This window comes from Salvia miltiorrhiza, chromosome 2 (genome assembly GCF_028751815.1).
Source record: "Salvia miltiorrhiza cultivar Shanhuang (shh) chromosome 2, IMPLAD_Smil_shh, whole genome shotgun sequence".
Classification (NCBI taxonomy): Eukaryota; Viridiplantae; Streptophyta; class Magnoliopsida; order Lamiales; family Lamiaceae; genus Salvia; species Salvia miltiorrhiza.
Genome location: NC_080388.1, coordinates 65,826,285 through 65,840,140, shown reverse-complemented (window position 1 = coordinate 65,840,140; position 13,856 = coordinate 65,826,285). Strand labels below are relative to the sequence as shown.

The 13,856-nt window shown below is 41.2% G+C and overlaps 1 protein-coding gene across 1 annotated transcript; it reads right to left on the bottom strand.

Annotated features, from left to right (window-relative positions):
• Positions 1–1,386: 1,386 nt before the first annotated feature.
• Positions 1,387–12,608, bottom strand: LOC131009894 (uncharacterized). Its single transcript, XM_057937297.1, has 7 exons — positions 9,901–12,608; positions 3,778–4,353; positions 3,117–3,673; positions 2,106–2,225; positions 1,882–2,020; positions 1,542–1,661; positions 1,387–1,465 (listed from the first exon to the last, which is right to left on the bottom strand). Exons 1-7 carry the CDS (start codon positions 12,606–12,608, stop codon positions 1,387–1,389), a joined length of 4,299 nt encoding a protein of 1,432 aa, XP_057793280.1.
• Between the last annotated feature and the right edge of the window lie 1,248 nt (positions 12,609–13,856).

Genomic DNA, 13,856 nt, shown 5'->3' with positions numbered 1-13,856 from the left:
GTGAAGCATTATTTTTTCTATTTGTGCATGCCAAACTTTACATAACAAGCAATTAAGAATTTTCTCATTTTAGTTTTTAAAATAATACAGCTTGCAAGTAGTCTTGGATACCTTATCTGATTTACATGTTTCTTTTATTCTTGAAGTGTGAACAACCTTTGAAGCAAATGGAAAATTTTCTTAAAGCTTTCTTTTAATAGTAGAATAGAACCAAAAAAGAGGGGAAAATAAATTACTCAATGATGGAGACAGGCTACTTGCAATTGCATCATCTAAAGAAAACAAAAACCTTTAGCTTTGGGAAGGAGGAGAGGGGACGGGAGACATCAATAAATCAGTCGGCAACTTGTACAAAATAAATAATCGCAAAATGATGTGTCACTTTTACTTAATTGATCACATGTAATGTAATTTTCAAAAAGTTCAAAATTATTCACTAGTGAGTAGTGACTAGCATAGAAGACAATTCTTTTAAAATAATAAACCGAATACCATTTCGAAAGATCTCACAAGGCAAGAAAGTGTTTACTTATTTACTGGGTCCACGTTCACGTTACATGATGGATAAAATAAATAATTGATTACATTTATTTTTTAAAATATACAAGATATTAAGATAAATCTCATCTTTTTAATGAAATATAAATCAAATAAAATTAGCTTAAATGATAGAAATAATCAATGAAATTAAGATATCTTAAAGTCTCAATTCATTTAAGCAAACAAGATATTAATATTACTAACTATTTTTATCCATTAAGGATGTATTCTCTTTGATTGTAAATTTATTATTAGAAAATGAAGGATAAGAAAAGATTGAAACATTTTATCTTCTCCATCTTTTTTATCTCATAATCTTTAAGGTAGAAACACAGTCTATCACATTAATACTCCAAAAAAAAAATATTATCACATTAATTTTCTGTGATAATATTATCATGAATTGGGTAAAATGAGAAAAAGGAGCTACCCAATTTTTTTTTTTCTATTTTGTCTAGAGAAAATTATCCTTCTTACAAAACATATGAAAATGGTAGGAAAATAGTGTAAATATATGCTCCATTTCCAGCATTCTAAGGTTAATCCTTAAAATTAAAGGCATGTGAATATAATATTTAGGGTAAATATCACTTTATGTCCCATCGTTTGGCCGAATTATCGATTATGTCCCAATTTTTCGATAATATCTAATTGATACCCAACCTATCAATATTTTTTTAATTGTGTCCCGTAAAAAAATTTCGACGCACGGAAGTTGACGTGGAATGCCGGAGTTTGATTACGTGGACTTATTAATCCACTTGAAATTGTCAAATTCATTATATTTTAATAAAAAAACTTAACATAATCCATATCACCTCATCCTCTTTCCTTGCGCCAAAAGAATCACATCATCTCCTTCTTCGCCTCGCCGCCGACCTCCACTCCTGTGACGTTGCCGCCACCACCACCATCACCGTCAAGCCTACCGTCAGCGCCGCAGAAACACCAAAGGCCGTCTACCATCTCAAGCCTACTGTCGACTCATCTCTTCTCCTCACCTTATTTCATCACTCTCCACGAAACACCACAGGTCGTCTACCATATCCAGCGGAATTCCGCATTCCCCGCCATCGTAGTGTTTCCGACGACGAGAACAGTCGGCCACCTCCTCCCCAATACTTATCAACACAAAGAATTTTGTTTATAAATCCTTATATTTCGATTTCTCTTCATTCTTCGATTTCTGTTTCAAAAATTATCTATTGTGTAATAGTTGAAGTAAATCATGAATAGAGAATGGAGCAAGAGAAAATCTTGATAGAATTTTGGTGGGTATACGATTTTGCGACATCCCTAACTCCCTTCTCCGCCCCCAATCTCCATGACGTCTTCTGCTACCATGTAGCCCTCTTCCCCTGCGCCTCCGCCTCGCCGCTGACCTCCACTCCTGCGGTGCTGCCTCTCGCCGCTTCCCCTGCCCCGTGCTTTCTTCCCTCTCGCCGCCTCTCTCCGCCGCCGCCGTCGATCTCCCTGTCCTCTGAGAACATCAAATTGACGTTAGGGTTCGAAATCATCGCACGATTGGAACAGAGGAAAGGTATTTCGTGGCGGCGGAGGAATACCTGAGAGGATAGGCCACTGCGTCGAATGTGTATTTTGTGGCGGCGAAGATCGCGGGTGAATGGCGACGAGCTTGGAGCGGCGGCCAGCATAGGTGCCCTTGCCCAACGAAGAGTTCTTCACTTTTCCCAAACTTTAGAACTTTTTAGTGTTGATTTGGGTTTTTTTCTTCACACTCGTTAGTATTGTTTTAGTGCCACATAATTATAGCTGGCAAATCCAACTGTTTTAATATTTCCACGTCACAGTTTCCGGCGTGCCACGTCAACTTCAGGGCGCCGAAAATTTTTTAGGGGACACAATTAAAAAAATGTTGTTAGGTTGGGTACCGATTAGATATTATTGAAAAGTTGGGACATAATCGATAATTCGACCAAACGATGGGACATAAAGTGACATTTACCCTAATATTTAAGAATAAGCCAATAAAAATTTCATATTATTATTTTTCTTATGAAAATATATCTAACTCGTTCACAGTTATGATAGCAAAATAGTTACTCTGCATAATTATTACAGTAGCTCGATGAACTGCTCCTACGTCATTAACGCACATTTTCCATATTACTTGCGACAAAACAATAGTGCTGCATTTCAAATTTGAATAGTTCCTTCCATTCAAAATTTTGAGCCTGATCACTTATGACAAATTTGAATAATATGTAAATCTCAAAATATCTTGTGAATTTTGATGGGGTTCGTTGATTCTTGATTCTTTGTGGGACAATATAGCCTTTGCGGATTTCATTGGTCATAAAAGAAAATATTTCTTGTGAAAAGTTTACACGTCTTTCTCGAGAAACCTCATTCCTACAAAATACAAAATAGCCCAACCGCACTTGTCACACATAAATTTGTATATAAAACCAATATGCATGGTTTAATCCCTCTAAAAGTAATCAAAGCATAAACCTCTTATGTAATTAAATGTTTCGAGTTGAATTTTACTACTCGGTCTCCTTTTTTTTTTTTTTTTTTGAGGAAGAAAGAGATATATTATTCATCACACGTACATGGAACATGGAGATGACCCTCCACAAACAACGGGGGTTCATTCCAAACACGCAACGTGCCAACATCTCTCGCAGCTTTAGCTAAGCAATGGGCTATAGCATTTTGAGTACGACGAACATTACAAATTCTAATACCAGGCATAGAAGACAGTTCACGACAACAAAAATCAGCTAGAACGCCCCTTTCATTAATAAGCTCCGTCTTCTTTAATATAGCGTCACACGCAATCTTGCTGTCACAGTCCACAAAGCCAACCAAGTATCCGAGATTTTTCAACCAAGACAAAGCTTCTTTCACTCCCATAAGCTCACCTTCAACAACATCTCTCCTGCCAGGGAACTTCATCGATTTTCCAGCTAAGAAATCCCCAACATGATTCCTCACCACAATGCCAATCCCCATAGAATTATCACCGGCAAAAAAAGCTGCATCAACACCACACCTTACCCACCCAACACTGATGTCATGCCAACCAACACACGGCATGCGCTGCACAGCATTTACGCTCTCCATAGCAGGTGACAAAGGATTATTGCGAGCTGACAACCACTCCTCCCTACAAATAGACGCCTAAATAATCGTGCGATGAGGGTTTGGGACAACATCCTCCCACACCGCCTTATTCCGATCCTTCCAAACGTGCCAGAGAAGCATCCCGACCTTCGCCGCCACCCCCTATCAGCCATCGTCATAATGGTCGTAATAGCTTCCTTGAAGGAATCACAATGCGCCCGAATAGTTGTCAAGAGTAGTGAGTAACCAGCAGCCTCCCAACATTGCTCAGCAAAAGAACAAGCAATAAAGATATGCCAAGAGTTCTCAAAGCCCTCTTTACAGATCCCACATTCTCCGCCCACCTGAATGCTTCGGGACAAGAGCTTCGCTTTAGTCGGGAGATTATCTTTCGCTGCTCGCCAAAGAAAAGACTTCACTTTCAGAGGAACAACGAGCTTCCAAATATTGGGCCAAGGGCCCTCTTCTTTATAACTAGGAGTCAACACCAGTTCACTCGCAATATTATACGCGGACTTAACTGTATAACAACCACTAGCAGAATAATGCCAAATAGGGAGATCAGTACCAGCATTTGGGCAAAGCGGAATACTTCGAATAGCTGCTACATCCTCGGCTGGCAAAAGCTGTTCCATGAGCTCCACATTCCACTCATTAGACGAAGCATCAATCAGCTCAGCGACACGCAAATCTTCCAAACCCAGCGGCGGAGGAATAGAAGACCTGAAGTTATTATCACGACGAATCCAAGGGTCTTGAAAAACCCGAACCTTAGCGCCATCCCCTATCCTTGTTCGCTATTATTTTCACCACGCCGCAAGTGTACGGTGTAGTTGCAATATAAGGGAAGCAAGGTCGTATTCCACAAGGATTGGTGAATTTAAACTTCTAAATATTATTAATAAGTTGTTTTCAATCTATTTAGACAACCAAAGTTCAAGAGGTATTGATAACTAAAACAAAACTAAATAAAGCAAGAAAAGTAAATAACAATAACATAAACTTAGTGAATAAATTGGGGAATGACTTGAATGAAAGTTATCCTAGGGACTAGATTTCGATAGATCGTAATGAACTTCAATCTAAATCAATTTAAATCTTGATATGGCCTACTTATCTAGGGCGATCTCCCCACTAGTTTTAGCCCCCTCCCGGACGACTAAAACAGTAGATTACGGGTCATAATTGCCGTCCCCGGTCAATTTCTAACCTATAACTCCCAAGAGCACAAAGGATCAACAAGCCCTCACCCAACTCTCAACCTCCCGGTTTATTGAGATGATATGTATCAAACTCCTAATCTATTGTAATTATCCTCTCCCGATTCAAATCACAAATTAGAAATGCACAAAAGGTGGCCAACCAATCATACAAGAGATAAATCTAGGACTTGAAAAGATAACAATAAGCACAATCAAGATATATATTGAACAAAGAAATCAATTCATTACAAATCCATCTAATCTAATCCCTAAGATAAGAGATTTTAGCCAAGCATATTCATAATAAAAGCAAATCTCAAGTCATAAGAAAACATAAATAAAGATATAGAGAGATAGAGATTCATAGACAAATCCTATAATCTTGATCTTCAATCATGTAGTCTTGATGAGCTCCTTTCCAAGTCTTTCCCTTCTTTATTTGATTTTGGTGTTGTTTTTGTGTGTGGAAGAGAGAAAAAATGGTAGAGAATGGAGGCTAGGGTTTGGGATTGGAGAGTTGGGGAAGATGAAGTGGGTGTGTGTGGTGAATGAATGGGGAAAGGAAGAGAAAAATGGAGTTTTGAGGCTAAAATCGCGTTTGGGGTCCATTTGGGGGAGCCCCGCCCTTTTCCCGCGGTCACGGCCCGCGTCCGCGGCCTTCAAACGTGGGGGATGCTCAGGGGACCCGCGGTCCCGCCCCGCGGCCGCGGGTGGTGACCGCGGGTGTCTCCTGAGTCGGGGGCAGCTGACCCGCGGTCCCACCCCGCGGCCGCGGGTGGTGACCGCGGGCTACTGGGCGTTATGCGCAGTCCGCTCGTTTTGCTCCGTTCTCCCTCGTCCGGACTCGGATTTGATCGCCGTTTGCGCTCACGGATTCCTCTCGAGACGTACTTCAATATAATATCTTCAAAATCCTCCAATTAATCCTTGATTTTTCCTGAAATTACTCCAAAACTACACCAAGACATCAAATCTTCATAAAACTCAACATTATGGTACAAACACGCATTGGCAAGCAAAATATGAAGGGAAATGACAACAAATCATGTGGAATTGAGGTACGAAAACCATGTTTGTCAACCCCCCCCAAACTTAAAGCGTTGTTTGTCCCCAAACAACAAAGAGAAGAGAAATAAAAGATAACAAACATGTGAGAATGAATTGGTGTCATTTCAAGGGCTTCAACAATTTCAAAAATCTTTCAAAAGTGTATCACAAGTAGAAATGCATTCCAAAAAATCACAAGTGATGAAGAGTTCAATATTATGGCCTCCAAGCTTGAATCCTCACAAATGTGGATGTTTCAATGATGCACTCAACTCTCAAGTGTTTAGATTGGACGTGTTTGCACTCAAATTGAAACAATGTATACAATCTACCATAAGCTTGCCATTTATCCTAACTCTCTATACTTCAATGTGTTATAAATAATGATCAACAAGGGCTTTCATTGGGTTGTAATGAGGGCTCTTTGGTGAGGTGAGGTGTTTTTAGGCAAAGTGACTCATCCCACGATCAAATAATCATAATGAACAAATCGACTTTACTATTTCTCTTATCAATCAAAAACCAAAATCCCTACATTTCATCTTTTCATCCTTAGTGATATCTATCATGGCTATGATTCAAAAGGCAAATCACTCCCCTTTATGCTCTTTTATTCACATTCATTTTCATTTCTTTTTCTTTTTGAGCTCATAGGGGATTAGTGATTTTCACACAATCAAAGCTTGATAAGCAATTTCAATCATTTCCCAAACTTTTTTCTTCATCAAAGCAACCACTAACACTCTAAGTTCTACCCCTTTATCATTGGTTCATTCAAAGAAAGGCTACAAGGCACAAAAGGGGTAAACTAGGATCATATGAGAATTTGGCACAATTGGGGTCAAGTGGCTAACAAAGATGGCCTTAAATCACTTCAATATTAACAACACATCTACTTTTATTTTCAAGAGAGGACTCATGGCAAGTTCTAGAGACCAACATACATGCTCAATCGATTTACACTCAAGAACAAAATGAGATTGTGATAATATGACAATCAATGGCTCAAATCTTACAAGCTCATTATCAAGTTCTTGGAGGCAAAACATTTAACTCACTTGTCACAAGTTCAAACTTTTCATGCATAATCCACAAGTGATACACACAATTTCTTTTCAAAAGCAACATTCATATCATAAGCCCAACACACATTTCATCCAACTCATGTTTTTCAACAATCAAGCTCAAAAACAAAAGACAAGGAAAAGCTCAAAAACAGAGACAAAATCTCATTATTCGAAAACTAAACTAACTAAATAAATAAACAACGGATAAACGAGATAAGTAACCCATCTTCACCCTCCCCCCAAACTTATTTCACACAAAGGAGAAATAAGTTTGGATGAAGGAGAAAATGGTTACTTGTCTCGTACTCACAAACGAGGTGGAGGCTTAGGTGGTGGCCATTTCTCATCAAATTTGCATGCTCCATCCACCGCGACCCAAAAATATGGTGGCTTTGCAATTCTTGAGACATCCCGGGCGTCATGGTAATCTCGTTCACCATCTAGAGTACCACCACACTCAAACAATTCCTTATTAGACAAATCAAAGTGAAAATCAAAAGATGAAGATAAATAAAAGTGAAAGAAGCAAGCCTTCATAGAATCGCCTGTGGCGAGGTAAGGATCGACAAAATTTTTGACTTTGCTTTCTTTAAAGCTTGTGAAATCTTCATCTTTTTGAAATTGTAGAGGTTGTGTCGGAAAAGTTGGGCTCTCGACTTCAAGGGGTTTGGAGAATTGATCCTCATCTTCTTCATACTCTTCTTCAACTTCTTGAGGCTCTTCACTTAGCATTGGCATTGGTTCCTCATACAAGGTTCCATTTTGAAGGCTAATGGCCATGCACAAATCATCAATTCGCTTTTGATTTTCCATAGTGGTAGCCAAAGACCTTCTTTGCTCTTCTAGCATAACCTCCGATTTTGCTAGACTTTTTTCTATCCAAGCTTGTGTAGCTATGAAGCATTGAAGGAGATCGTCTTTTGAATTTGATTTCTCCTCTTGATAGTATTGATTTCCCCCTTGGAAGCCTTCTTGAGTGGAATAAGAAATTTCATAATTCCAACTATTGAAATGGTCCTCATACTCCAATGGTGATTGCCACTCCATGGCATTGCACCCCATGTCATAATACCCACCATAAGAAGGTGTTGGTTGGAAGGCTTTTTGGATCAATGGTTGCCTACAATTTCTTTTGGCTTCTAAAACTCGCAACTTAAGTTGCATCAACGCCAATTGTAGTTGGAGTTGCTCAACCAACTCATTCCTTCCATCATCCATTTAATTTCTTTTTGGTGCCACTTCTTCGGTTGTGCGGCAATTTTCTCTAGCAAAAGTAAATAAACATATAAATAAACAAACATAAAAACAATATCTAAATTAGATAAAAACAACTTTTCACAATATCAAAAGTAAAAACTCAACCAATCCCCGGCAACGGCGCCAAAACTTGTTCGCTATTATTTTCACCACGCCGCAAGTGTACGGTGTAGTTGCAATATAAGGGAAGCAAGGTCGTATTCCACAAGGATTGGTGAATTTAAACTTCTAAATATTATTAATAAGTTGTTTTCAATCTATTTAGACAACCAAAGTTCAAGAGGTATTGATAACTAAAACAAAACTAAATAAAGCAAGAAAAGTAAATAACAATAACATAAACTTAGTGAATAAATTGGGGAATGACTTGAATGAAAGTTATCCTAGGGACTAGATTTCGATAGATCGTAATGAACTTCAATCTAAATCAATTTAAATCTTGATATGGCCTACTTATCTAGGGCGATCTCCCCACTAGTTTTAGCCCCCTCCCGGACGACTAAAACAGTAGATTACGGGTCATAATTGCCGTCCCCGGTCAATTTCTAACCTATAACTCCCAAGAGCACAAAGGATCAACAAGCCCTCACCCAACTCTCAACCTCCCGGTTTATTGAGATGATATGTATCAAACTCCTAATCTATTGTAATTATCCTCTCCCGATTCAAATCACAAATTAGAAATGCACAAAAGGTGGCCAACCAATCATACAAGAGATAAATCTAGGACTTGAAAAGATAACAATAAGCACAATCAAGATATATATTGAACAAAGAAATCAATTCATTACAAATCCATCTAATCTAATCCCTAAGATAAGAGATTTTAGCCAAGCATATTCATAATAAAAGCAAATCTCAAGTCATAAGAAAACATAAATAAAGATATAGAGAGATAGAGATTCATAGACAAATCCTATAATCTTGATCTTCAATCATGTAGTCTTGATGAGCTCCTTTCCAAGTCTTCCCCTTCTTTATTTGATTTTGGTGTTGTTTTTGTGTGTGGAAGAGAGAAAAAATGGTAGAGAATGGAGGCTAGGGTTTGGGATTGGAGAGTTGGGGAAGATGAAGTGGGTGTGTGTGGTGAATGAATGGGGAAAGGAAGAGAAAAATGGAGTTTTGAGGCTAAAATCGCGTTTGGGGTCCATTTGGGGGAGCCCCGCCCTTTTCCCGCGGTCACGGCCCGCGTCCGCGGCCTTCAAACGTGGGGGATGCTCAGGGGACCCGCGGTCCCGCCCCGCGGCCGCGGGTGGTGACCGCGGGGTGTCTCCTGAGTCGGGGGCAGCTGACCCGCGGTCCCACCCCGCGGCCGCGGGTGGTGACCGCGGGCTACTGGGCGTTATGCGCAGTCCGCTCGTTTTGCTCCGTTCTCCCTCGTCCGGACTCGGATTTGATCGCCGTTTGCGCTCACGGATTCCTCTCGAGACGTACTTCAATATAATATCTTCAAAATCCTCCAATTAATCCTTGATTTTTCCTGAAATTACTCCAAAACTACACCAAGACATCAAATCTTCATAAAACTCAACATTATGGTACAAACACGCATTGGCAAGCAAAATATGAAGGGAAATGACAACAAATCATGTGGAATTGAGGTACGAAAACCATGTTTGTCAATCCTCCAACGAATCCCTCTCTTAACAAGCTCTTGCGCCGAATGAATGCTGCGCCACGTAAAACTGGGGTTATGCCCAAGTTTAGCAGAAAGATAATCCCCATTTGGAAAGTATTTAGCTTTCAAGACTCGGCTAACAAGTGCTTCCGGATCATGTAGCAACCTCCACGCAGTTTTACCTAACATCGCCACATTGAAAAGCTGGAGACTGCGAAAACCCATACCACCAGAATTCTTGTCCACGCAAAGCTTATGCCAACTCGACCAATTTACACCACGACCTGCTCCCACCTTGTTACCCCACCAAAATTTGTTCAATAATTTCTCCATATCATCCGTGAGCCCCGTCGGAAGAGAGAAGACCGCCATGCAATAAGTCGGGATAGATTGAGCCACCGCCTTGATAAGAATTTCCTTCCCAGCCTTAGATAGCTTCTTGCCGCTCCACCCTTGTATTCGACTCCATAACCTTTCCCTCAAATAATGAAAAATTTCTTTCTTTTTCCGACCAATAAGAGAAGGGAGACCAAGATACCGTCCAGTGTTGAGAGGCGACCAAACACCAATAATATGAGACAGCTCATCTTTGTCTCTATCTGAAACATTTGCGCTAAAAAGAATCCCCGACTTTTGGAAATTGATGCCCTGACCCGAGGCCTTCTCATAATCACAAAGGACCCTCTTGAGATTCAAGCATTCCTCAGCTGAAGCCCGACAAAAGAAAATACTATCATCCGCAAACATCAAATGAGAAACAGCCGGACCCCCACGACTGATCTGAATACCATGCAGGCTGCCCCTCGCCATCTCATAATTAATCATAGCTGACAGCCCCTCTGCACAAAGAATAAATAAGTAGGGAGAAAGAGGGTCTCCTTGCCGTAAACCTCTCCCAGGAATAATCGGGCCGACCAACGTACCGTTCACGAGGACATCATACGAGACAGAGCGAATACACATAGAAATCCAGTTTCTCCACTGAGAACAGAAGCCCAGCTTATCAAGAACGGCTTCAAGAAACTCCCAACTAACACGGTCATACGCCTTGCTAATGTCAATTTTCAAAGCCATCGTCCCAAACTTGCCTCGGATTTTTTTCTTCATTGAATGAATAGCCTCAAAGGCAATGAGAATATTATCATGAATAAGCCTACCCTCCACAAATGCGGACTGTGCCCGATCAATAAGCTGAGGTAAAGCACTCTTCAAACGATTACAGAGCACCTTAGAAATCAGCTTGTAAACCACATTGCACAGAGAAATGGGGCGGAGATCCTTCATATTAGACGGATTAGTCACCTTGGGGATGAGGGAAATGATAGTACGATTTAACTGAGGGGGTAGAGCAGCGGCATTCAGCCATTCACAGCAGCTCCGGACAACATCACTCCCAATAATACTCCAGAACCTTTGATAAAACTTCGGATTAAACCCATCGGGTCCCGGAGATTTATCTGGATGCATTTGGTTAAGAGCATCAGTAAACTCCTTAGGCGTGAAAGGCTGGGTGAGCTCCACATTCTTGCTCTCATCAATACAATGCCGAAGCTTCCCCAAGACCTGGCTGAAATCGCCCACACCATCAGACCTCTCAAATATAGCAGTAAAGTAGTCCTTGGCCGTGTTCCTCATCTCATCTTGCGTAGAAGCCCAACTGCCATCATCACGCTGAAGACGTGTAATGGTATTCACTTTCCGTCTAGCCGACGCCATTGAGTGAAAAAATTTAGTATTTTGGTCCCCGTCTTTAAGCCAAAATTGCTTTGCCCGTTGTCTCCAATGTTCCTCTTCTTTGGCTAGAATAGCAGCCAACGCCTTCTTCGCCTGCAAAAGACTATCAATAGACAAAGAATCATGCCTGCCTTGAAGACGCCGGATATTATCATTCAGCCGCCATTTAAGCAACCTATCATGCTTGTATTGATTCGAGGCCCAAGTAGAGAGGGATTCAGACACCGCCGCTAAACGATCAATGATATCTATGCCACGAAGATTAATCCAACAGTCTCGAATAATTTGTGGCAACTCTGGTTCCGTGCACCATTTGTTCTCAAAGAAGAACCTACGCCGAGGAGGAGGAACATACATCCCATCACATTTGAGAAGAATAGGTGTGTGATCTGAAATAGTAACCGTGACAGGAATAAAAATCACGTTAGGAAAAAGAGATTTCCAATTATCCGTAGCCATAGCTCTATCAAGACGCTCTTCAACAAAATTCTGAGTGCCAATCCCACGAGACCAAGTAAAGGGGTAACCATTAAGAGCAATATCTGTAATACCACAGTCTAACGTAGCCTCCCGAAAACCATTGAAAAGCCAGTTGGGATGAGGGACACTTCCACGCTTATCTCCGGGGTCCAAGAGGTCATTAAAATCCCCCATCACAACCCAGGGAAGAGTATTAACATCCTTCAGCCGCCTGAGAAGGTTCCAAGAATCCCGACGTCTCCCACGCTCAGGATAGCCATAAAAACCAGTCAAACGCCACTCTCCAGTAGTATCAGTAACCTGCATGTCAATGTGGTTCGAAGAAAAACTCAACAATTTGCAAGAAGATGAGGCTTTCCAAAACATACAAAGCCCTCCACTCCGACCAACACAATCCACCACAAAACATCCTTCAAAATTAAGACGAGAACGAATCAACTCCACACGTTGTCTTTTAGCAAGAGTTTCACATAAAAATATAAAATCAGGCCTGTGAGCACGAACAAGCTCACATAACGTAGGAATCGCAAGAGGATGACCCAGCCCCCTGCAATTCCAACTTAGGGAACTCATTGCGACCGGCCGGCTCCATCTTCGGAGCCTGCCGATAAAGAAGTAGAAACATCCGATCCATCTCCGGGAAAACCAGCAAGAAAAAACTCAGATGTTGGGGTAGTATCCATATTTTCAGAGGTAACGCCACGTCTCCGTTTCCGATCATCCAGATTTACCGCACTAGACTCAGAGATTTGCATGAAATCCGGATGGTTATTTTTGTAACTAATATCCTTCAAGATTTGACGCGGCATATTTTGCGGGATAGAATCACGCAAATCTCGTGATGAGATAACCAAAAGAGGTTGATCCCGCAAAACAAGCTCCTTCCTAATTGGTTCATCTTGGGGCGGATTCTGCGAAACCCTAGTCGGCGCCGCCACCCCACTAGGGTTCCCAGCCAATCCATCAGTACGAATCCACTTCTCCCCTGCGAGGTTTTGGCCGCGCCGATCAGCCGCCTTCAGCCACACACCCCATTGGCGCTCCTTATTCTTCATCTCATCATTAAACATTAATTCACAGAAATTCTCTGAGTGGCCAATCCGCCCACATAAGAAACAAAAGACATTGAGCCTCTCATACTTGAAGGTAACAACAAACGTAGCTCCATCTTTACTCTTGATTTTCTTGGACCTTTTAAGGGGTTCATCAACTCGAATTCCCACCCGAACCCTCATATATTGTCGCCAAACACCAGTCGAATTGGTTGAATCATATTCCAAAAAATTTCCGATGAAATTTCCCAAAAGTTTACCTATCCCCTCCGTAAGATAACCCGCCGGCAGATCATGGATTTGCACCCAAAAAGGTAACACGTCTAACGGAACAGATAACGGAAACTCACCCCGCTTCAGACGATGTAGGATCAAAGGAAAATTTCCAAAAGCCCACGGACCTCCTTCATAAACCCGGACCAGATCCACTTCATGGAAGAATTGAAAGATAAATCTGCCTCCTCCAATATCTTTCATGAATACCCCTTTTCCCGGCCGCCATATACTAGCCAAGCGGCTCCTCATCAGATTAAAATTGATCGGTTGTTCTGTTAGGAAACGTCCAACCAGACAGAGATCTGCTGGAACAGAAGAATCACCAGCAACTTCATCATCAAGAAGAAGTTCATCATCTTCGCCCTGAATATTTAGCCCTGCCATATGTGCTTCCATCACTCAACAAAAAACCTACGCAAGAGAGAAGAAGCAGAAAGAACGGAAGCTCTCAACAGGGGAGAGAAATACGAAAGCTCTCAACAAGGGAGAGAGT

Coding starts and splice junctions, on each gene's coding strand:
- LOC131009894 (XM_057937297.1), bottom strand. CDS start 12,608: ATGAGTTCCCTAAGTTGGAATTGCAGGGGGCTGGGTCATCCTCTTGCG. Junction 3,674..3,777: donor GATAGGGGGTGGCGGCGAAG/GTCGGGATGCTT, acceptor GTCTATTTGTAG/GGAGGAGTGGTTGTCAGCTC. Junction 2,021..2,105: donor GCAGTGGCCTATCCTCTCAG/GTATTCCTCCGC, acceptor TGATGTTCTCAG/AGGACAGGGAGATCGACGGC.